This window comes from Ursus maritimus, unplaced genomic scaffold (genome assembly GCF_017311325.1).
Source record: "Ursus maritimus isolate PB19 unplaced genomic scaffold, ASM1731132v1 scaffold_7, whole genome shotgun sequence".
Classification (NCBI taxonomy): domain Eukaryota; kingdom Metazoa; phylum Chordata; class Mammalia; order Carnivora; family Ursidae; genus Ursus; species Ursus maritimus.
This window is the reverse complement of record NW_024426885.1, coordinates 54028795-54052630: the sequence shown is the minus strand read 5'-3', so window position 1 is coordinate 54052630 and position 23836 is coordinate 54028795. Positions and strand designations below refer to the sequence as shown.

At 59.3% G+C, this 23836-nt stretch overlaps 1 protein-coding gene across 1 annotated transcript in view; it reads left to right on the top strand.

The window, feature by feature from the left end:
- The first annotated feature begins 1118 nt into the window (after nt 1-1118).
- UNC5B (unc-5 netrin receptor B) overlaps nt 1119-23836 on the top strand; it is a 34881-nt gene continuing 12163 nt past the window's right edge. Inside the window, exons 1-12 of the mRNA XM_040623782.1 lie at nt 1119-1242; nt 2191-2210; nt 2469-2613; nt 14053-14277; nt 17560-17703; nt 18145-18248; nt 19030-19210; nt 19856-20023; nt 20678-20842; nt 21067-21099; nt 22882-23076; nt 23439-23828. Coding sequence (XP_040479716.1) covers nt 1119-1242; nt 2191-2210; nt 2469-2613; nt 14053-14277; nt 17560-17703; nt 18145-18248; nt 19030-19210; nt 19856-20023; nt 20678-20842; nt 21067-21099; nt 22882-23076; nt 23439-23828 — 1894 coding nt within the window. The remainder of the gene's footprint in view (nt 1243-2190; nt 2211-2468; nt 2614-14052; nt 14278-17559; nt 17704-18144; nt 18249-19029; nt 19211-19855; nt 20024-20677; nt 20843-21066; nt 21100-22881; nt 23077-23438; nt 23829-23836) is intronic.

Sequence of the window (23836 nt, the reverse complement as noted above, 5' to 3'; positions counted from 1 at the left end):
GCTGGAGTCAGCCCCGAGCCCCCCAGCCGAGAACAATTGGGGAGGAAAACCAAGGCCATTTGTCCAGCATGGAGTGCGGCAGCGGCGGCGGCTGGGAAAATGCCGAGTATTTCTCAGCTAAAATTAGACACCTACTAAACCTTTACATCAAGGGCAACCTGAAGCTTCTATTGTTTTGAACTTGCGATCCCAGAGGACGTGGGGGCAGAAGGGTCTCCGGAGAAGCATGTGACCATCCCCTTCTCAGGGGCTGGACCAGCCAATGCTGAGCCATCCCCTGCACCTCGAGGGTGCCCAGTAAGGAGGAGCAGACCAGGGGACAGATGGGGTGGGGATGGAGGGAAGGGGTCTGGCTGGCCAAGGCCCCCAAGCATGGGGGCTGACACAGCTCTGGATTCCTATTGGAGACATTCTCCCTTCAGCAGTGACACTGTTCCACCCTGGGCTGGGGGGGCCGTCTAGAAGGAAGTGTAAGAAACGTAAATAAGAAAATAACTCTCCATCCTTCCTGGAGGAAGTAGGCATCTCTCTTTGCTCGCGGGGGACAGGTCCTGCCACTGGGCTCCCAAACCTGGCTTTAGATCTTTCCGCCGCCGCCACCTGGTGACGGGCAAGTTCCTTATCCCACCGAGCGACTTCAGGTGAACAATGGAGGTGGGGTTACAGCAACCTCCCAGGGTTGTTGGAAAGACAATATAGATGATGTGCATAGTGACAATGATAATAATAAAAACAATAACACAGTTTAGGCTCAATAAGCCCTTTTGATGTGCCTCGCCCTACTCTGAGCGATTTGGGCGTATGATGTGTTCATCCTCCCGTTTTGCAGATAAGGAAACTGAGGCCCCGAGAGGCTAAGGAGTTGGCCAGGACGCGGGTGCAGGGGACGGCTGTCATTATCCTCACTGCCGCACACCGGAGCCCATTTAAGCGAAGGGGGCCGGCCCCATGCTGCCATGTGATTCCTCGGGCTCCTTTTGAAAGGTCTGCGGCTGAATCATAGAAGCTCAGGGAAAGGGAGCTGACTCCATCAATCACCGTTTTGTGTGCTGGGTGTTTTGTCTTCCTGTTGGGAGGCAAGAGAGCATAGAGCAGTGGGCCAGCGGCAACACCTGGGAATGTGTGAGAAACGCTCTTTCTCAGGCCCCACCGTGGACCTGCTGAGGGGGGGCCTGGGGGTGGAGGAGGAAGGCCGCAGGGGGTGCTGGCGCGTGCTGCAGTTCGAGAACGGCTGCCATGGGGGTTGATGAGTAAGGCTTAGAGTCAGGGAGATGCGCATACAAGGGCCAACAACCCTGCTTTGTGGCCTTGGGCAAGTTACCTAGCCTCTCTGTGCCTCAGTTTCCTTACCCACAAACTGGGGATCCTCAGAAGAGTACCTGCCTCAAAGGTCGTTGGCCGTGTTTGGTTCGATGCTGTCCGCCAGGTGCTCTGCCTAAAGTCCAGGAGCGCGCTGGCCTGGAAACGGCAGTTGTTACTGGTTCCCCATGTGACCTGCTATGACTCAAGGCCATGGGAAAGGGAGGGTGGGTCTGTGTGGCCATGGAAGCCCATGAATCCCAGCTGGAGTGCCGCTTTCCCTCCAGAGCCACCTAGCAGAACCAAAGATAACCCCATTATCCTGGGGCTGCGGGGTCGAGGGCAGCTGAGAGGGACATCTCCTCCCCCCCCGGGCTCGCTCCCCGTCTTTCAGGAACCTTCAGTGTTAACCAAAGAGACACATGAACTGCGTGAGGCTCTTTTCTCCTCCTCCTTCTCAGGGAAAGAGCAAAGGGGTCTCCAGGGAAACCAGGTTTGAGAATGAGTCTGGAGACAGGGCCATCTCCAGACCCTGGGCTCTTGGGCTCAGGGCCCTCAGCTGTACACAGGTGGCCTTGCAGTTTCCAGGAGTGTGTCTTGGCTCTTGTCCTCACCACCTGCGTGTTTTTGAAGGCTCCTTGGAGATCTCTGGGGAACCCTGCACTCCTCATCCATGCCTTCCTCCCCAAGAGGAGGCTCCTGGGGCCAGGCCAGGCGGAGAGCACAGCCCCACCCCCGGGCTCCTGGAGAGAACCCTCCCACCACTGTCTCCAGGTCCCCTGAGCTATCCACATGCCTTAGTGTCATGTCGCACTTTCACACCTCTGGCCTCAAGCATCTCTGAGAAGTGAGCTCAGTTGGGCTCATGATATTGTTGTGTCCGTTTTACAGATAACCCAAGGCCCCAGGAGGTGAGGCAGCTGGCCCTGTCACACAGGAACCATTCTGGTGTTTTCCTTCCGCAGGGGAGAAGCCACACTTCTCCCCTATTTCTTTTCCCCCTGACTTCTTTATCCCCCTGGAGAAATGCATAGAAGATTGACGCTTTGAGGGCTGTCACATAACAAGCTCAGAGCCATCGGACAACTCCCCTGAAGTGACAGAGTGACAGCGCTGAGGTTGACCCAGGTCCTGCTTCCTCCCGTGCTCTTCTCCATGCTGTGTTTCAGGCTCTTTCCTCCCCTCTGCTCTCCCCGGAGCCCAGCTGCACTGCTCCCTACCTGTCCCCGCCCCCAGAGAAGAGCCCTGTCATGGCGTGCGGGGGCTGGGCACCTGCCGTCTCCCACTTCCTCTGGCTCCGGTTCAGAGGTCAAGGTGAGCAGGCCGAGCCCTGAGCCAAGGAGGCCCAGCGATTACATCAGCAGGTACAAACAAGCAGGCAGGAGCAGGGCTGGGAGTCCCACGGGGCTGGGGGTGGAGCTCCACCTGCCCCACTCGAGTCTGTTTCCTTCCCTCCTTCCAGCTTGCATCAGCCTTTTGCAGCTCCATGTCATCACTGAGTGGGTCATCACTGAGTGGGCCGGGACAGTGGCTGGGACGCTGGGACAGGGTGGGGAGTGGGGCACCGGGCCGGCACCTCAAACCCAGAGGAAAACCCTAGAGCTATTGGTCAAGATGTCAGCCAGGGAACCTGGCAGCCCCAGGAAGGCACAGCCACCATTTCTTACTGCAAAAAAGCAGTAATAAAACTTAGAGCACCAGGCTGCCCACCTGGCAAAATAGTTTCACACTTCTGACCTTGATGTTCCTGACAACCCTAGGGGGGTGAAGCAAGTCAAAGTGGCCCCATTTCCCAGAAGGCAAGATTGAGGCCCAGAGGGAAGTGGCTCACCCAGGGTTGCTTCACGAGCCAATGACAGCACCATGGGTTTCAGCCCAAGAGAAATACAAGGGATTATAGGGGCCTATAATGAGCACTCCCTCCAGTAATCGAGGTGGAAGCAGTCAAGGCATGCTTCCTGGAGGAGGTGGGCTGTCTCCCCAACTGAGAAGGAGGGAGCTACAGACACAGCTGTAGATTTATTTATGCACTGATGGTGGGTTCACAGGCAGAGGGGCATCACTGTGGGGCTAGGCTGGAGGCCGACGGATCAGGAGTCTAAGAGTCAACATGTGGGATCCTTAACCTTGAACTTCTGCTGCGAGCTTCCCGTGGGTGTAAATGAAGCTTGGCCAGAGCTCTCCAAGGCCCTACCATAGTGTGATCAAGGCGAGATGAGGACGTCTGATGAATGAATGAAAGAGTGGGGTGAGCCCCTGCCCACCAACCTGTCTCCCTCGAGGGGTGCCTGAGCAGCCAGGTGGGTCTTCCCCTTGGCCTGTGGCACCTGTTTCCCCATATCTCCAGCGCTGACAACTCAGCTGTTCACCCAAGACCAGGGCCAGGGTCTTCCCCACCAGAGGAGGGGAACCAGAGAGAGGCAAGGGCAAGAGCACTGGCTGAGTGCCAGTATGCCCACTTTCCAGCCCAGCTTTGCTTCCCACCTGTTCTGTGAGCTGAGCCCAGTTACTCCAACCCCTGGGAGCCCGAGTCTACAAGGTCTGTCTCCTCTGGGGCCCATGGAACCTTAACCCAGTCCTGGCCTCGCAGAAGAGCAGAGCAGATGAAGACCAGGGCTGGATACCACCTGCCCTCGCTCTCGGGGCCTGAGCGCAAACCCAGGTGGATTCCAGGCTCGGAATAGGACAAGGAGCCCCCGCACTGCTCCCCTCGCCCTCCACTGTTGGCGCTCTCAGTTTTCTCTTCTCTGTCCCTCTCCCCGTGACTCCACCTCCAGCTCTGTTCATCCCTCCTCCTTTGTCCCAGGCCCCATTTCCCAGATTGGCAAAGGCCAAGCCTGCCCCCTTTTTCTCCGGCTCTGCTGTGGTTCCCTTTGTGCGAACATGATGCCCGGACACTAGGGTTGCTGCAGCCACTGACTGGCGGTTTGCCCTTGGACAAGTCATTGCTCTTCTCTGGAAGTGAAGGGCCTGGACTCAGGTCTGAGGGCCCTGTAGCCCAGAGTCTGAGCTGCCTCCTGGTGCCTGCCAGGTGGACCACAACCAGCACTGGGGGACGGTCTGGCCAGGCATGATGACGGTGCTGAGGGCGGCAGGCAGGCAAGGATCGACCGATTTTCTGCTTTGCAGTGTGTGGGCGCTTGTCTCCCCTTTTCAAGGAGGGGTTGTTCAGCCCTAGAGCATGGCGCTGGGAAGGAGAGGAAATCTGTGCCTCGGGGCACTCTAAGAACAGGCATGACCCTGGACCTCGCAGGAGGGCATGCAGACACCTGGTCTGGAAGGGTAGCAGGGCCTAACCCCTGCCCCACCAGGCAGCCCCCGAGCCAGAGGCTATACCTATGGGCTTTTTCACTTCCGGAAGACAGGGACAGACCCTGGGCATCTTCCTGCCCAGGTCCAAGTGTGGCAAGCCAACCTGATGCAATTGCCCAGTGGCTCCCTGCACTGGCTCTGCAAACTGTCGCTTCTCCCGCGACCCGGGATGCTGTGCCGGGGGCAGTCAGCCCAGCCGACCTGTGGGACTGTGCTGAGCGCCAGAGAGAATGCCTCGTGCATTTGGCTTGTGGTTTCAAAGTCTTCAGTTACGGGCCTTGCAAGGGAAACAGAATATGCAGCTGTACGTGGTGGCACGTCAGTAGCAAAATACGGGTCCTGCCTATAAAAGTCTGAGAGGACCAATGCCCCGTGTTAATTCTGATAAACTGTGGGTGGGAATGGGTGGTTTTATTTTCATTCTTATTTCTTCCTAAATTGTCATCAGAAAAGGCAAAGGGGGAAAAAGTGTTTTCAATAGAAGGAAAAGGAGTATTTTTAAAATAAAGGCCTCCTTCTGCCCTGGGAGTCTAGAGGCCAGTTTCTCTACAGTCTCTGCTGCTCGGGTGCTGTGTGATTTTGAGGCCAGGCCACACCCTCTCTGCTCTCCATCCAAGAGGACAAGGATATGATGATCTCTGAGGTTCCATGGGTTAGCAGTGTCCTATGGGATCGAGTTTCCAAGGGGCCTGCCTTCCAGGGCTCAGGTCAGCCCAACCTGTGTGCATCCCCTCTGGCCATTCCCTCCACCTCCACCTGCCACCCCAGGGGTTGGAAGAAGTCCTGCATCCCCGGTAGGCCCAGCTAAACAAGCAAACAGGATTGCCAGGTTCTCCAGGAGCTTGCCTTCCAGAGAGCAGACCTGTCCAGACACAGCAAGCAATCAAATACAGGAAGGAGGTATTCCAGAGAGAGCTGAACACTGTCAAGGAAAACAGACAAAACAACAACAACAAAAACCCACCCCAGGACAATCTGGGGGTGGCACGGGGGAGAGCAGAGGAGGATCAGTGTACGCGGGGCGGTCAGGAAGGGCCTCAGTCGGGAGGGGCAGGTGGCACTGAGATCTCGGGGACAGAAAGTCGCCTCGGGAGTGCAGGGAGATGGGCCTGCGGCGCGCGTGCATTCCAGGAGAGAACAGCAAAGGCCCTGTGGTGGGAATAAAGGAGGCATGTTCAAGGGGCAGCAAACACACCCAGGGGGCTTGGAGCTCAGTGATGACGGGTGAGCCTCTGAAGTCAAAGCGTTCGGTGCTGGGTGGGACTTGATTCCAGGTGCAAACGGCAGCCGTCAGAGGGTGCAAGCAGGAGGGGGAGACGGATTTCTGTTCACAGGGTGGCTCCGGCCACTGTGAGGAGAGTGTTTTGGAGGGGGAAGGAGGGAGGTGGGGAGCACCGTGAGGAGGCCCCAGCAGGAGGACACGGGCTTGGGGAGGGAAAGGCAGGCCTCCCTGGCCTTCCTGGCTAGGACTGGAGCAACTCAGACGCACCCCACCCCAACTCTGAATGGAGGAGAGATGACCATATAAAATAGAGGGTCCCCCAGGGGCCCGAGCCACAGCCATAGCCTTAGAGCACTGACATAAACAGCCTTAAGAAAGGAGTCACTCTCCCAGTCTAGCCAAGGGGATCCCGGGGAGAGGGTGGTGGCCTGTGACTACGGGTGGGGTCTGCGTGTGTCTGCTGCTGTGAGCCTGTGTGTGTCTCCGTGTGACGTCTTGGGGGCTGCTCCAGGCTAGCAACAGGTCGCTCCAGGCTAGGATGGATCTCTGTTTGGCTGGGGCGTCCAGAACAAGTCTGGGACTTGTCAGGCCCACAGAGGTAGGGAGGCCAGGTGCTGGGGTGAGGGCGCCAAGACCCTCTTCCCCTCCAGCAAGCTAGTGAACTCTGGACTCTATTTGCTCATCTGCAAAATGAGCAGGAAAATAGCTACCCCTGCTAATCCCTCAGGGGCATTGTGGGCCAAAGGAGGCCTGTGGCTTAACAAGAAGAGCTTTGGGTTTCTCATTAGGGGTGAGCATGTCCTTTTATTTTCTTGAGCCTCAGTTTCCTCCTCTGTGAAATGGAACACCTACTTCGCAGGGCTGTTGTATTGGTGATGTTCGTTAGCCCACTGCGTGTTGGTAAAAGGTTATTATCTGGAATGAGATGCATAGGAGGTCTTTGAGCAGAGAAGAGGGGGATGCAGAATGCCCCCTCCTTAGGGCCCAAGCCTCCAGACCTAGTGACACCCTGGGATGTGGGGCTTGGAAGGGGAGCCACCAAAAATTAGCCCTAGAGAGGCCCAGGCTGAGGAAGTCCAGTGGCTAGAGGAAAAGTGTGTGTGGGGGGGAGGGTCTGGACTCTTGGGTGTGGAATGCAGCCTCCCCAGGCACCACTGAGAGTCTGAGGGTAGGCCCAGTAACTGCAGTGTCCCTCCTGACTTTGTAAGTCATGTGGCCCCCAATAAAATGGGGCCCAGGCTCCATTCCAGGACTCAGTGCCCACCCTGGGGTCTCATCGCCAGCCTCGCATCAGCTCCTTCGCTTGCCCCTGAGTCCTCCCAGGGGAGACATTTCTCAGGATCAGCCAGACACCCCCCTTCAGGATGCAGGCTCCTGCCACAGCTGGCCATCACGGTGAGGCCACTTCCTGGGGCCAGCACAGGAAGTGATGTCATGGGCACAGGCGGGTCTACAGAGGGTATGGGAAAAGGGCTGTGCAAGGGGCCTCTTTTGTTAGGAGTAACTCAGCGTCCCCCAAGCCCGCCAGCCCCCATTTGTCATCAGTAACGGCCATTGTAACAGTCTCTGAGGGGGGCCCCAGCCTGAACCCCACAGCCGCCAGAAACCAGGGCCAGATGGAAGAAGGGCTTTGTATCCAGGGAGGGGTCCTTCCATGGGGGGTTTATGTGTTTTTTAAAACATAATAATAAGTGGGCTCCTTCCCCCCACTCTCCACACCCCCCACTGAGCACATCAGCCTCACAGTGAATGGAGGAGATTTTCCATGCGGTGGGAGATCAAGTCTGGCAAGAATCAGCCCGCGTCCAGGGGCTGGAGAGACTGTGATTGCTGATGATGAATGTGCCCAGCGTGGGGTGTTTCTCCCTCCCTCACCTCCCGCCTGCTCCCCTCTCCCCTCCCAGCCCTGCCCTGTCTGCGCGGGCACCGCCTCAACGCCAGCCCTGGAGACGCACGGCCCGGCTCAGCTACAGAGGTCCACCTCCTGCAGCTGAGCCCAGGGGTCTCAGGGCTGGCCTTGTCGCCCACCTGGAGACACAAACAGCGGGTGGGGGTGTCAAGGCCCTCGCTACCAAACCACTGCGGCCTCGTGCTGAGGTCTCTGCCCTGGGTGAGACCAGAGGCAGCCCGGCTGAGGTGGGTGGCCATGAGTTTCCATCCCAGGCAGGGGGAATACAGAGACCACACATGTGCCCCCAGCCCTGGCGTGGCCGTGCTGTCTACCCTCTTCAGCCCCGAAGCGGAAACCACGCTCTGGTCCGGCTTGGCTATTGACTTGCTGTGTGATGTTGCTTAGTCACTTTCCCTCTCTGAGCTGGTGGAAGGCAGGGCTCCAGGCCCCTCTGACTGTGACTTTCTATGCTTCTGCCTCTTCTCCCCTTTCTTATAGATGGCCCCAAGAGGGAAAACAACCGTCCCGAGGTCTCGGTGGCGGAGTGGGATTCGAACCCATTCCTCTCACAGTCCCTGGAAGGGAAGCAGAAGCCCTCTGGCTTCCCTGAGTGTCTGGTGGGAGTCTCCCCTTCAGAAACGTCTGAATGCTGTAGTTTTAGCTTCTCGCTCCTCTCAGGGGTGGCTCCGGAATGTAGTTTCTTCGCTTTTGTCCTGAAGCCACTTCCTTCACCTCCCAAGGCCCTGGCTCCTGCTTATTCTAGTGGCTTGGATTCTGGCACCTCGGAAGCAAGCCTATGGCCTTGACTTCCTCTCTGCCAGGTGGGAGCCTGTGTCCCCGCACTGGGCCCTGCCCAGGCCCAGCCCCCGGGAGGGAGCATTAACCCAGCACAGCTCCTCCTGGCAGGTGGGATTGGGCTTGGGCTCCCGGCGCCGTCCAGCAGTCTCCACTCCCCTACTAGAGGCCCGTTCCTCAGTCCTGAACACCGTGGGAGACACCAAGGATGGTGCCTCGTGCTCCCTGCTCTCCAGTGCAGCCACCAAAACTGCTAAGGAACCTTGGAGCCGCCAGAAGCAGGCACAGGCCTGCCAGACCCCACCCTGGTCGCCTCTCCTCCCCACATTTAAAGGGGGTTGGGAGCAAAATGGAACGTGTCCATGAGGAAGCCAGGTTGGCGGTGAGGGGGTGCAAAACTGTGTCTCGTGAATATTTGAAAGCAAGGCCAGAAGGCCAGGGAAGGCAGCTCCGCACTCCAGAAGAAACACTCTTCTGTCGAACCTCAGAGGTTAAAATTGTAGCAATGGTTGGAACCTTGGACAGCACATTTCAGTTGAAAGTAAGAAGGACTTTTCTGTTAGATCTGTTCAAAGGAGAACCTAGCTGAGAAGAGCAGCTGCGAGTTGCCTGTCCCTGGAGGGACGTGAGTGAAGGATGGATGGAGTGCATGGGGGTGCTGTACAAGACGGCCCTTACAGCGACCTCTTCCTGTGAATCTACACTCACGCCACCCCACCCGACAAGAACCGTCATGCGGCCGTAGGCAAATTGGAAGCGAGGGTTTCAACGGCGCCCTCAAGGGGTCCCACCTGGAGGCGCTGGTGGCCCTCGTGAGCTGAGGCCTGGGGTGGAAGGGCCTGGGCCTGGTTGGGAGAGCCCAACAGTCAATAGTGCCTCCCCTCCCTCCCCAGGCTCCCCCCACACTGTGCCGTCCAACCACAGTCTGTGCGGGCCTTTGAGCGAGGAGTAACAGGGGCAAAAAAGGTGACCGCACTTGAAGGAAATTCGCTTCAGGAATTAAAAATGGACCTAGTAGGACACCATCCTCCGCTGACAGATTCCACGTCAGGCCCCTTCCAGGCTCCAGGTGACCGAGCCAGAGCAAGGCTGGAGACATCAGCTCCACCAACGTCTGGTTTTACAGATGGGGGCTGTGAGGCTCGAGCGGAAGGCCGACAGCAGCGCCAGTCCCCAGCCGGGGTGCACACCCAGAGCTCCTGGCGTCTTCCCGCGTGTGACCGTCTGCGGTCACATCTGTGCGAGGACGCGTCCTCCTGCCTTCATCTGGGAGAGCCGGGCCACTCGTGTATGTGGCTCTAAAGGCAGGTTGCATCTTAAATGAGATGCTGTTGGGAAAACACACTCGATGTGAGGCATTTTCCCACCAGCAGGAAGTCCGGATCCGGCACCAGCTGGCAGGAGCAGGCTGTCCTCCGCTGGGGCTTCTTCTCAGGGGTTTGAGTCTCCTCTGAAAAGAGCTGTAGTGAAGCCAGGGCAATGGGGGATGGAGAGAGTTGGCCCTTCCTCCCGCTGGCCAGGTGACCTTGTCATGGGCCAAGTCCCTGGGTGCCCCATGTCTTCATCTGGAAAATGGGAAGATAATCCTCACCTTGGGGATTGTGGGACATAAATTGGGCAAAATATTTAAAGTACCTGCCACATGGTAGAAGCAAATGCCAATTCTAATTCAGAAGTCAGATTCAGGTATGCGAGTGCCTGGATTTGCTCCCTCGCTCTCTGCTGCTTACTGGCTGGATAGCACTGTGCCAGTTACTTCATCTCTCCTGGCCTCCGTTTCCTCGTCTGTAGTAGGGGCATAATGATATTACCTAATGCATAGGGCTGTGGTTCCCAAACGGTGTGCCAAAGCACCCCAGGGTGCTGCACACATTCCCAGGGGTGCTATGGGAAATTTTTCATCTTCCAGGAAAGGCAGCCGTGCTGAACAGCTGCCAGACACTGCCACAAGCTGTTGGCTCAAGACAGCTTTCCATTTCAACATCGTGTCACACTCTTGTCCTTTACAGAGCATCCTGTCTTTGCAAAGGTGGGATTTGGGCATTTGGAAGTACTCTGAGACAGACAGTCGGGGGGCAGTCTGATTCCAGGACTTGAGGAGCTGTGCCCAAGCCATGTGCACACCCCCAAGACTCGTCACTGTGACTCTTTAGGAATGGAATACGGATCTGATTTTTTCTTTCAATTTATGGGTATTGTTTTTTCAAATGGCTACCAAGTCGTTAGGGGACACACACACACACGCTGTTTGTATCTAACTAATAAATAAAACCACTAGGAATTTCTTTTGGCCTTGGGGTAAAACTTACCAAGACACTAAAGACCAAAGAAGTTTAGGAAGCTGTGTGTGGGTTGGTGCGGGACTCTCTTTGAGTTCAGAGGAAAGCTTTGGCCAGAGGAAGCCCCCTGGGAACCCTGAAACGCCATCACTCCTCTTCCTCCAGGCTGGCCCCAGCAGGGCAGGCCCGGGACGTCTGTGGAGCCTCCCTTAACTGCGAGTGGCCAAGCTAAGGAGAAGAAGCGTCCGCTGATGAGGGCGGGGGCCCAGTGTAGCTGTTCCCCAGGCCCTAGCAGCACACCCCACCCCGCCCCGCTTTTATTTAATTTGCGTTCACCGAGCACCTGCTACATGCCAGGCAAGCACGTAGTCTGCCGGTGGTCCGCCTGGGGAGGAATTCTCAGGTCAGACCTGGTCCTTCTGGTCTCCTGGCAGAGTCCGAGTCCAAGACGCCTGGGGGGCGGGGACGTTGCAACCGGGCAGTAGCTGCATCGAGAGCCACCCTGCACGCCAGGCCGGAGAGGCATCGATGAGGATCCCCAGCCGCATCCCTGCCAAGGCCAGAGAGGAGCTTTGTGCCAGGGTGGAGAGGAGGGCTGGGGCAGGGAGGGCGGGGCCAGGGGCCGCCAGACGCGGGCCCTGCTGCACTAATGGATGTCTCGTGTTTACTTTCCTCCGCCGCGTCTGCGCCTGCTTTATAAATGAGCCGCATTAGGGCTATAGAACAAAGTCATAAATACAGCCTGCAGTGCCACAGAGAGCCCAGGCAGCCGTCACCCGGGGGCCGGGGGCCGCACGGTTAGAAGGGAGAGCTAGCAGGTGCCTGGACCCACAGGCTCCCATGCACCTTCTCTGGTGGCTGCCACCCCCCCAGAGGGAGGCCTGGTCCCCCCATTTCACCGATGAGGTGCCTGAGGTCGGTAAGGGCGACTTCAAACCCAGAGGTGGCTGAGTCTAAAGCCTACACCCTGCCTCACACCCCCAGGCTTGAGACTGAAGCAGGGGGGCTGGCAGCGGGGGTTGGGGGGAGCCTTGCAGTTGCTCTGCTGCCCACATGCCCCCCGGCTCCATCAGCTCTCAGCCCCCTGGGCGACACTGTCCAGCTCCCTGGGCACTGTTTTATCTTGCCATCAACTGCCCCAGTGCCCACACCCTAGGGGCCACCAGTCTTCTACCTACAAAGAAGGCGTCTCCCTGCCTGGCAGAGGGAAGTGCGTGTGGAGAAGCCCTGGGATCCTCAGTGCTCTTGCCGGTTTAGCTGCCCATGAGCCAGGGAGCCTCAGTCGGTCGTTACCCCACGCGGACAGTCTTCAGTTTCAAAACAAGGACGGTTGCAGCCTTGCTGAGCCTTTCATGACAGCGCTCTTGGAGTTGTGGGATCCTGGCTGGCGTCAGGATCTATCAGGATTCTCAGATGCGGGGACACTCACTGGGAGTTACTCCAGTGGCAGGCAGGGGGGAGTCCTGGGCAGCATCCCAGACAATGGGGTCTCTTTGTTGGGTTCAGGCCTTGGCACTGCCTCTTGCGAGCTCTGTGCCCTAGAGCAAGTTGCTTCACCTCTTGGAGCCTCAGTTTCCCCACATATAAACCAAAGACTAACATAAATACCTTACAGAGTTGCTGCAGGGGTTAAGTAAACTGACTGTGTAAAGTACCAAAAACGCAGTGCCCAATGTGAGGCGAGCGTTAGTTGGCATTTTCACGCAACAACTTGCACCTACTATGTGCTTGGCCCTCCTGGGCACTCATGCTTTTCTAGCTCATGTGGTCCTCAAAACAGCCCAGGGGAGGGTGTTTACCTCCCTGCCATCTTCAGAGACAAGTAACAAGCTCTGAGTTTAAGGGCTGTCCTCGGGTCACACAGAACATGCTAGATGGAGCTCGATTCACACCTTCTTGCTGGCTTCCCCTTTGCTCCCACAGGTCACACACACACACACACACACACACACACACACCCAGGACCCAGTGCCTGGAGCCAGTGACAACCTCTGCATGTTCTCAGAGCCCCTGAACGCCCACCCCCACCCCCACCCCAAGTCTTAGCAGGAGATTCCGGTCCACAAAGAGATGGCATGTTTGTTCATTGGAGAATGCAGAGTCCCTTGGCCCCTTTGCACATAGGGGGCTCCCTAGGGCCAAGCATGTCCCATCGTAGCCTCCTGGGTTGGGGGACGAGTGCCTCCTAGGACCCCACCCTACTAGAGGGACTGGGGTGCTGGGACAGTGGCAGGCCGTGGCTGGCCGTGAGGGGCTGGGCAGGTGCGCACCCCTGCAGTGAGCCCCCCACCGCTTGTCGCAGCCACCTGATCGTTTGGCGCTTGGTGTTGGAAAGTCAGTTTTCCTGAGTGGATGGCGAACCAATAGGCTGGCCGGGCCTGGTTTCCCTCCCTGCCAGCGCTGGTAGTGGCGGGCCCCTCTCCCTTCCTGTTTGTCTCACCTCGTGAGGCACTGTTCTTCCCGGGAGGCCGGCGGGCCAGGCTTCCCATTTGGCCCCTTGTTGGGGAGGACATGGTTGCAGGCACAGCCTGTCTGCGTTCCCAGGCTCTGCAGTTTTCTAGTCTGTTGTTAGGGTAGAAGGTGTGGGTTTGGCTGAGGTGGGAAAGGCTAAGGAGTGCAGCAGAGACCCAGCCCAGAGGGGAGGCTCTGTGTAAAGGCTGCTGGGGAAGTGGGCTCCCCCTCCGTGCTGCGGCCTGCCTTGGGCATCCTGGAGAAGGAGGCCGTGCCGGGGGCGAAGCACCGAGGAATCCAGGTCCGGTGCAGCCACCCCCCTCACCCCACCTCACGCCTCTCTGGGTCCTGGCTTGTCTCCCCATGTCCACCAGCCTGGCTGGCCGGGGCTGCAAAGGGCAGCTGTGGCTTCCAGGCAGAGCTGGTCTGCTTTGTGCTCGGGCCTCAGCCCCATTCCAGCCCTTCACGTCCTGTGACATCACCGTGGGCAACTGGAAGGAGGCTCAGTAGGTCCAGTGCAGGGGACACGGGGGAGGGCTAGAGGGGTATCCTCGCCCAGATGGGTCACTGCAGCTCTCCGGGCCCCCTGACATCTCTATCTGTAAAGAAGTAGAATCACGCAGGATCAGAGAGCTAGGACTGGCTCCAAAACACAAGCTCTGTAGGGCTGGGGGGGACAGGGAAACTGAGGCCCCCAGGAGTGCCAGACCTTGCCCAGGTCACAGAGGGCATCCCGGCTGGTCTCCAGCCGCCCACCCCTGCTCCTAGCCTGCAGCCTCACAGAGCCCTTCCTCCCTCCACAGGCACGGACTTTGGCAGCGAGGTGCTCCCCGACTCCTTCCCGTCGGCGCCGGCTGAGCCCCTGCCCCACTTCCTCCAGGAGCCACAGGACGCCTACATCGTGAAGAACAAGCCGGTGGAGCTGCGCTGCCGCGCCTTCCCCGCCACGCAGATCTACTTCAAGTGCAACGGCGAGTGGGTCAGCCAGAATGAGCATGTCACGCAGGAGGGCCTGGATGAGGCCACGGGTGAGCCTGCCCCACTCGTCTGGTCACCCCAGGACTCCTGGGTCCCGGGCACCCCCAGCGGTGCCTCCGAGGCCAGGTGGGGGCTTCTGTCTCCCCAGGCCCCTCAGGGGTCCTTTCCAGGGCTCAGGCCGGGGAGGGGGCTGCCCGTGGGGCCACCGCCGCTGCTGGTGACCTGCAGGTGGCCAGTGTCAGGCAGCCCCAGCCGGGCCAGGGTTTTGGGGGCCCTTGGCCCCACAGCCCCCCTCACCTTTGGTTTTGCTGCTACCACCTCTTCCCTCATTTTTCTCTCCCTCCTTTTTCAGCCTTCTCTTGTTTCCTTCTGTCTCTCCCGCCTCTCCCTTCTCACCCCTGTCTCTCTCTGTCCGTCTTTCTTCCGCATGTCTGTCTCCCCCTCCACATACTCTCTCTCACTCTCTCTCCTTTCTCCCTCCTTCCAACTTCTATTTTTCTGTGAAAAGCTCGCAGATTTCAGAACCACCCAGGCTTAAAACCATACCCCAGAATGTACTTAATGCCACTCAACTGTATACGTTGAAATGGTAAGTTTTAGGTTATATATTATATATATATATTTTTTACCAACATTTTGGTGAAAGAATTTTAGAAAATAGAGTTGGAGTCTCATGCTCCCCCAAAGTCTAAAAACTAAAATAAAATAAGGAATTTTTAAAAGAAAATGTAAAAAAAAGAATCATACCCCCGCTGCCCCCATTCTCTGACTCTGTGACTCTGGGAAGTCCCTCACCCTCTCTGAGCCCCACTTCCTCTCCTTGTAAACTGGGATGTTAACAGAAGGTCCGGGTGGGGGTGGAACACGGTGGGGCCTGCACAGTGTTGAGCACAGTGCCAGGACCTAGCAGGCACTCAGTAAACCCCATTTCTTCCATCCTCTTTCTGGCTTTTTCTTGGCCTCTTTCCTCTTGAAACCTGTCCTTATTTCTCTGTCCCCCTGAGCCCCACTGGCCTGGTTCCGGAGGTCAGTTGTAGGGGTCCAGACCGAGCAGGGGGATGGTGTACCCTGCTGGGGCCTCTCACAAACCCTGCATTTACGAGTAATAGTAACAGCATGGCTCCTACTCCCCTGCTACCAGGCGCTCCCCTGCCAGCCCCAGAAATTGGGGCACTCTTGTCCGCATTAGCGACAAAGGATAGACCGCAGTCCTGTGGGCCCTCTCTTGGCGGTGGTATGGCTGGTTCCACCTTAGTCTCCTGCTCCCCACCCTGGCACTCTCAGAGGCCCTGGAAGAGCAGAGGATGACAGTTGGGGGCCAGAAGAGGCAAGATGAGCCTCCTCTCAGCGGCTCATGCCAGGTTGGGGCAAAGCAGCCCAAGCCCTGCTAGGTCGCCTTGATGCCAGAGGGGGGATACCTGGTGCTGAGGCCCAGGTCTGGGAGACTGAAGGTCCCTGTCCCCTCTCTGTCTGCTGGTGACCGTCACCAAGGTGGTGAGCCCCACTGGGTGATGATTTGTCTGTCCAGCTTTTGCGTGCTTCCGGATGGATGACCCCTGGGAGAGGGCCCCCCACTTCCAGTTTCACAGCCTGGTGAATGAGGGGCGGAGGTCCCGGCTGTGCTGGCCTGGGCCACACAGCATCGCTTGTCGAGCCAGGACTCCGGGCAGCCACTGCGAGCAGGCAGAGCCACTCCCCCAGAAGAAGCCTCTTCCGTCCTGGTGCTCCCCGATGGCAGACCCCCAGCCCCCTCCCATTTAGATCCCTGGGGTTTTCCTCACTGTCTGGGCTCCTAGTGCAAAGGCCATCCTACCCCATGACCCAGGAGAGTTAAGGCAATGGACTTCGCTAGGAGAGGTCCAAAGACATCATGCGTTTGGGAATAGAGCTCTAATCAGGGCAAGGCGCCAATAGCTGATCTGGCTGTGCTGGCACCTTGAGGGGGGACTTCGGGCCTGCCCCCAGCCCGCTCAGCCTCTGTTTCTTCACAAGTGGAAGGAAGGAGCTGGATGAGATCCAAGGGACCTTCCAGAGTAGATTGTGCTCAGCCTTGGCTGGGTGCTTGGTGGAGTGATTGTCATGCTTCATTTAGAGTTTACTCCGAGTGTCTTACTATGATGAGGGAACTGAGGGAACCGTCACACAGCTGGGGAGTGAGGTTGGGTCAGGATTCAGACCTGCCCAGCCATCCAACCCTACTTGACCACCGGGCCACAGTACCACAGAGTGTACAGTTGACAGGCCTGCCCTCGAGGGGCTTGTCAGAACCCACGTGTAAGCATGAGAGGATGAGCTGGGACACATGGCAGGGAGGAGCAGCTTTAGGGATTCTGAAATGGGGGTAGTCAGGAAGGTCTTCCTGGAGGAGGAGGCCTCGCAGTCCTCCCACAGGCTTTGGGGAGGAGCTGTGGATGGGCATCCTAATCCAGAAGGGTTCACTCCTTTTCTGAGCCTAAGAGGCTTTGTCGAGGGTTGGCAGAAGAGTGACTGATCCTTTCTGGGCCGGCTGGTGGACCAGTTATCTGGAGAGGCCTCCAGGCCCTGGCAGGGAGCTACTGAGAGATTGGAGGGCTCCCAGGAAGAGGGGCCTCCCACCAGCGCCAGCTCCTAACCAGAGAGAGGCCACATGCTCTCTTCACATCTTTGTGGAACCCCTTTTTCTGTGCCAGGTCCTGGGCTCCAGCAGTAAACAGGGCAAAGCCCTGCTTTATTCTCCTGCAGGAAATATATAATTAACACATGACCACATCCATAGAGGATACAGTTCCAGAGAGTGGTCAGTGCTGTGGGGAAACCAGGCTGGGCAGGGAAAGAGAACTGCACAGCCCAGTCATGCTCAGTGTGGTACTTTGACAGTGGGTGGGGGGGTGCAGGGTCAGAGGGGCCTTCCCTCCGGAAGTGCAGCCCGACCCAGAGCTGATGGTGACGGGGAGTCCATCAGGCACAGGGGGAACAGAAGAGAGTTCCAGGCAGGGAACTGGGTGTGCAAAGGCCCTGCGGCTGGGGGGGAGATGCCCCGTGAGGCCATAGCGGATAGACGGTGTAGGTCCTGCTCGCCATGTGGAGGGTCGAGGTCTTTGTGCTGTGAGCACTGGAGGCACGACCAGGGGAGTGACCTGGCATTTGTGCCTTTTGAAGAGCACACACTGGCTTTAGGGCAGGACGTGGATGGCACAGGGGCAGTCTCCAGGGGAGTGGCGGTGGCGGCTCAGGCCAGGGAAATAGATGGAAATGGGAGGCACTTGGCAGAAGAGAGACCGATGTCCCGGTGCCATGTCCCTGCTTCCCAGCCTCAGACCTGCCCCCTGCTGACACCCGTGTCCCCCTCTCAGGCCTGCGGGTACGGGAGGTCCAGATCGAGGTGTCACGGCAGCAGGTGGAGGAGCTGTTCGGGCTGGAGGATTACTGGTGTCAGTGCGTGGCCTGGAGCTCTGCTGGAACCACCAAGAGTCGCCGGGCCTATGTCCGCATCGCATGTACGCCGTCCCGACACCCCCACCCTGCTGCTCCGGGCCCCTTCCCCTTGCCTGTGCCCCCTGGAGAGGAAGTTCATCCTCGGTGGGGGCATCCGTCAGAGATGTCAGGGCCCATGGGTGCCCACTCAGAAGAAGCTCCTAGACCCAGCACCTGGGCCACCTCTGGCCTCGGGATTTCTAACGGCCCCTTTCACCTACTTCTGTATAAGGGAGCTGCCTGCTTCCTCACCGTCCTGGGTTGTTATGTGCTTAGGATCCCAGAGTCAGGGAGGGAAACCTGTTCCCCCAACTCCACCCAGTGAGGCCCCCACTTTGGAGAAGAGGAGATGCTCTACATTGAGCTCATTCCCTTGGTGTGCACTGCCACCTAGTGGCCTGAGTGGGGCACTTCAGGCTTCGGTTTGCCTCACTGTGCCTGGTGACCCCTCGTCCTTCTCCCAGACCTGCGCAAGAACTTCGATCAGGAGCCTCTGGGCAAGGAAGTGGCCCTGGACCAGGAGGTTCTCCTGCAGTGCCGCCCACCAGAGGGGGTGCCTGTGGCTGAGGTGAGCGGGGGCAAGGGGAATACTAGCCACAGCAGAGAACAGCCAGGCATGGTCTTGACTACCAGCCACAGTGTCTCAGCCTCCCAGAGCTCTCCCCATCTCATAGATGGGAATATAGAGACTTGAGACAGAGAAGGGAACTGTCACCTCTGCAGAACTCAGCATGTGCTAGACCCGGGCCGGGCCGTCCACAGGCATAACCCCGAGGGCTGGGGCAGAGCTGGGGCAAGATCCCCAAGGGCTACTTGGGCAGGCCACGGGCTCAGTCTCTTGCAAGGGAAGTGCCTGTGGCCCAATCCTCCTTCCCCACCCAGAAGCCAAAGTCCCAGCTTATGGACACCAAAGGATTTCATAATACGTGGGTCTGAGCGCGGATGCACCCCACGTGGCCTTGGCCTTAATGGTGAAGTCATACACTACCAGCTAATGCTAAGTTTGTGCTTATGGGGAGCCAAGTACTATTCTCCACTTTCCATACTAACTCATTTAATCCTCGTAACCGCCCTGTGGGGTAGATACCAATAAATGCTGCCCTACGTTTGATGCAATTGAGGCCGTCCAGCTGGTGGGAGGTTGTCACAACCCCTGGGTTCCGTACTGCCCTGCACAGTGCCCGGCCCGTGGAGGGCCTGCCTGACCACGTCACCGCCGTGGGCTTACACGGATAGAACTGCTGTCCTGGTTATGGCCGCCCTCCCTTCCCCCCCCACAGGGGACCCACTCCCCAAGATGCAGGTGAGTAGGCACCAGGCCCTCACGCCCCCCGACCGCACTCCTGCAGGTGGAGTGGCTGAAGAACGAGGACATCATCGACCCCACCCAGGACACCAACTTCCTGCTCACCATCGACCACAACCTCATCATCCGCCAGGCCCGCCTGTCAGACACGGCCAACTACACCTGTGTGGCCAAGAACATCGTAGCCAAGCGCCGGAGCACCACGGCCACCGTCACCGTCTACGGTACAGGCCCACAGGGGGCAGCCTAGCCAGGGGCACGGGAGAGCCTGGGCCATCTGCCCACCTCCCCGCGTCCTACCCAGGAGGCCAGCAGGACCCTGGTGGGCAGCTGGGAGGCTGAGGCCCAGAGAGGGCAGGTCCCTTCCCCAAGATCACACAGCAAAGCTAGCGGTCAAGTCAGGCACTCCTGGGCTGACGGTTGGAACGGGGCCCCATCAGTATCTTCATACCCAAGCCTGGTGTCCCAGCAGAGTGAGGAACCGCCGCCCAGGCCTGTGGGCTATTCCTTGCTGTTCCCTTGGGTGGGAGGGGCAGAGCCATAGCTGAGATGCCTCGAGTGTGGTAGAAAGAACTCTATATGGGGTTCCAGTCCCAGGTCCTCCGTTACCGGGTGACCTTGGGTAAGCGTAGCCCTCTCCGGACCTACGTTTGCCATTGTGCAATGAGGCTGGGAGTAGACCGTGACTTCACTGGGCCCCTCTGGTGCTGGCAGCTGCAGCCCAGATCTGTCCCCAGTGCTAGAGCAGGGAGGGGTCCAGTTAGGAAAGGCCAGGCCTCCGCAGAAGGGCCTCGTCGGGAATGCAGATGGGGTTAGCAGCCCACAGGTCGCAGAGCCAGGCCAAGGAGGTGACACCGCTGCCCTTGCAGTGAACGGGGGCTGGTCCAGCTGGGCAGAGTGGTCGCCCTGCTCCAACCGCTGTGGCCGTGGCTGGCAGAAGCGCACCCGGACCTGCACCAACCCGGCCCCACTCAATGGAGGCGCCTTCTGTGAGGGCCAGGCCTTCCAGAAGACCGCCTGCACCACCGTGTGCCCAGGTAAGGCCACAGGCCGGCTGGCATCCTACCCACCCCGGTTCCAGCCCTGCTTTCTGTGCTGTGGCGGCTGCCGCACTCAGGGTGGCCACTCCACCTGCACGGTGGGGGGCGGAAGGTGCTTGTCCTGGGGCCAGCGGCCGGCGGAGCAGGCCGGACAGGATGCCGGCTGCTGGAGAGACAGACAGAGGCTCTGAGCTGCCGTCTGAGGGGTGGGCTCTTCTGCCCTCCAGGCTGCGGGCTTTCGGTGTCGGCCTCCAGGGCTGGGGTCCCAGCGCTGCCCGGGGTCAGAGGAGCCTGTGCTCCTGCCCTTGAGCTAGACACATCTTGACCGCCACCCCTAGTCCTGCAAAGGTCCTCTCATCCTCTCGTCTTCGCCTCACCCTGTGCGTCCCTGTCTGTGGGCCCTCGCATGCCTGGTTTTGTCCTGGCTCAGGTTTTTGTGTGAACAATGCGGGGTGTTTGCCAGGTTCGAGTCCCTGTCAGCACCCCTGGCCGCGCTGGCACAGGGCCGCGTGGCCGGGGGTGGATCTCTCCGTGTGCCTTGCGTGTCTTGGGTCCCTCCCCTGCCGTAGTGCGCGTGCGCGGTCCGTGGCTGTGCTCCATGGCCTAACCGCGCGTGCGCTGTCCCACGCTCTGTGTGCCGTGCCCCCGCAGTGGACGGAGCGTGGACGGAGTGGAGCAAGTGGTCAGCCTGCAGCACCGAGTGCGCCCACTGGCGCAGCCGCGAGTGCATGGCGCCCCCACCCCAGAACGGAGGCCGAGACTGCAGCGGGACCCTGCTTGACTCCAAGAACTGCACGGACGGGCTGTGCGTGCAGAGTGAGTCCTTGGGACGGCGGGGGCCTCCCCGGGGTGGGGGCTCAAGGCGGACGAGGGGGCCCCCCCAGCCCGCCCCAGGCCTCAGGTGCCGGCTGCTGTGGAGCAGTCCCTGGGGCCTCTGCCCACCCGCCACGTGCATCATCTCATCTGCGCGTTTCCTGTCACCTCCACCATCCTTTCTTCGCCATCTATGTCATTGTCTTTCCCTTTATTTCCCTCGACAGATAAGAAAACTCTAAGTGACCCCAAAAGCCACCGTAAGTCCCATTTCATGGCTGTCCTCTTTCCTCTGGGGGATCCCTGGCTCTCCTTGGCTGGCTTTTCCAGGGTGTGGGCTGCAGGGCAGGGTGGGGGCAGGGAGACTTGAAGGTGGCCCCTCACCAACCCTCCATGGGGTCCCCCGGCCCCTAGGGCTGCACGCGTCCCGGCCTCCGTCACATGCAGACAGGCAGACCCACAGCTGACAGAAAGGACACTGTCCCGACCCTCCCGTGATGGGAGAAGATGGGTGTCAGAGGAAGGGGCTTACCCGGGGATCCAGGCAGCATTTGAACCTCACTTGTTATGTGGCCAAAGCTGGTGCTCTTAGCTTTGTGCCCTCGGCCTTCCTCTCTGTGACAGAGCCAGCACTCAGGCCCACACCGTCAACCCGTGCCCCTTACTGTACCCCCAAGAGCAGGCCTAGGTTCTCCGGGAAACCCGCTGCCCGGTGTCAGCCCCAAGGGGCGGGGCGGCTCGAGAGCGGTAAAGCTGCTCGGGCCGATTGGCTGTGGTAATTGAGCCATAATTCCCAGATAATTCCAGAATCATCACATCAGCAGCGAGGCCCTGGGCCCAGCTCACAGCGGTCAGGGAGAACATCAGGAGGCAGAGCCAAACCCTGAGGGCCTCCTCTGGCAGGTGTCCCAGGGGCCAGGATCCTCTGGGGAGCCTAAGAATGAGGGCCACTGAGGAGAGATGGGGCCAGAAGGTGGCAGAAGCGGGCAGCCACCAGCCCTGAGCCACCCCCTCTCCCCCTCCCCGAAGTCTCAGTCTGCACCAGGGAAGTGGGGCTTGGTAGGGTCCAGGCAGGGAAAGCAGGCCTACTTTCCGGAGGGCCACCCCCGCCCCAGGAGGGGAGACGGGACATGTGCTTCCTGGCGCTCCCAAAACAAAGGAGGGCAGAGCAGGTGTCTTGAGGCTCCGCCTGTGTGCTGCCCAGCGTGCTAACCACTGGCCACGTGTGGCTCTTTCAACTTCCTATTAACTTAGTTAAAATGTAATAATACAATTTTAAAGACTTAGTTCCCCAGTCACACCGGCCACATTTTAGTTGTTGATTAGCCACACGGGGCTAGTGGCGATCATGTGGGACGACACAGACACAGAACATGCATCGTGTGGAAAGCGCGGTTCGATGGCTCTGCCGTGTAGACCCTGCCTCTGGACCCTGACACCTGCCTGCCTGGCCCAGATGGAGTTATTTGCAGCTGTGTGGCAGCCTCCCCCCACCTGGGGGAGGGAAGTGTAGCCGTGGGTGGCCTCCCTGAGCCCCTCCGCCTGCTCACCTCCTCTCCACCCCATCACCTTGCATCTCATCCCCTCCTGCTCCTTCTCCGCCTGCACTCCCCCCCCCCCCCCCCCCCCCCCACNNNCAAGTTGAGCTCAGGACAGCTGCTTGCAGAGAGTTCTGGGAGCCGGGACCTCCGGCCTGAGGATGTGCTGAGGCTGCAGTGGGGCCCTGAGTTAACTTCCTGGCCGGGGCAGGACAGACGGAGCCACAGCCCTTGTCTCTTTCTCAGCAGTGAGCCATGAGTTCACTGTTGGGACTGACCACGAGTCATTCTGCCTGTCTTTCTGCACCGGGAGGGAAGCAAGGCAGGGGACTTGAGACCATTTTACTCGGCAGAGACTGAAGCGCAGAGCGGTTCAGGCTTGCCTGAGGTCCCCGGCCAGTCGTGGTGGTGCTCTGACTAGGACCTAGCATAGCACAGGTCTGTCCCGGCACCTGGGTCTCTGCCCCGGGACCTGGGTCTCACGCAGCCCTCCTGTGCCCGCAGTGCTGGAGGCCTCGGGGGACGTGGCGCTGTATGCGGGGCTCGTGGTGTCCGCCTTCGTCGTCGTGGGCGTCCTCATGGTGGTGGGGGTGGTGGTGTACCGCCGCCACTGCCGGGACTTCGACACGGACATCACCGACTCATCCGCCGCCCTCACTGGTGGCTTCCACCCCGTCAACTTCAAGACTGCGAGGCCCAGTAAGCACCGGGCATACCTCGGGTGGCAGATGCAGCCTGGGGCACCCAGAGGGGCATGGCAGCCAGCCAGACCGGCCAGACCAGAGCAGGGGTCCTGCTCCCTCTGGAGGTTTTTCTAGACTTTGCTGTGCAGATAACTGGATGAGTGTAGATCAGAGAGACGCTCTGGTGGACCCAGAGAAGAGGGAAGGAGTAGCTCAGGTGGTGAGTCCCCAAAGCTTCCTGCAGCGGATGGCCCTTGAGCCTTTGGCAGCTGGACATTTGAGTGGGATTTTGCAACAGAAGGGCCCCCGGCAGGAGCAGAGGGCAGGAGCCGGCCAGTGAGGCACAGCTGGGTCTAACCATAGCCCCAAACCCCGCAGACAACCCGCAGCTCCTGCACCCGTCCGCGCCTCCGGACCTCACGGCCAGTGCTGGCGTCTACCGCGGGCCCATGTATGCCCTGCAGGACTCAGCCGACAAGATCCCCATGACCAACTCACCTCTGCTGGACCCCTTGCCCAGTCTCAAGATCAAGGTCTACAACTCCGGCACCACCGGCTCTGCGCCAGGCCTGCCAGATGGGGCCGACCTGCTGGGGGTCCTGCCGGCCGGCACTTACTCGGGCGATTTCACCCGGGATGCCCACTTACTGCACCTGCACAGTGCCAGCCTCGGCTCCCAGCAGCTCCTGGGCCTGCCCCGTGACCCGGGGAGCAGCGTCAGCGGCACTTTTGGCTGCCTGGGGGGGAGGCTCAGCGTCCCCGGCACAGGTGGGCTC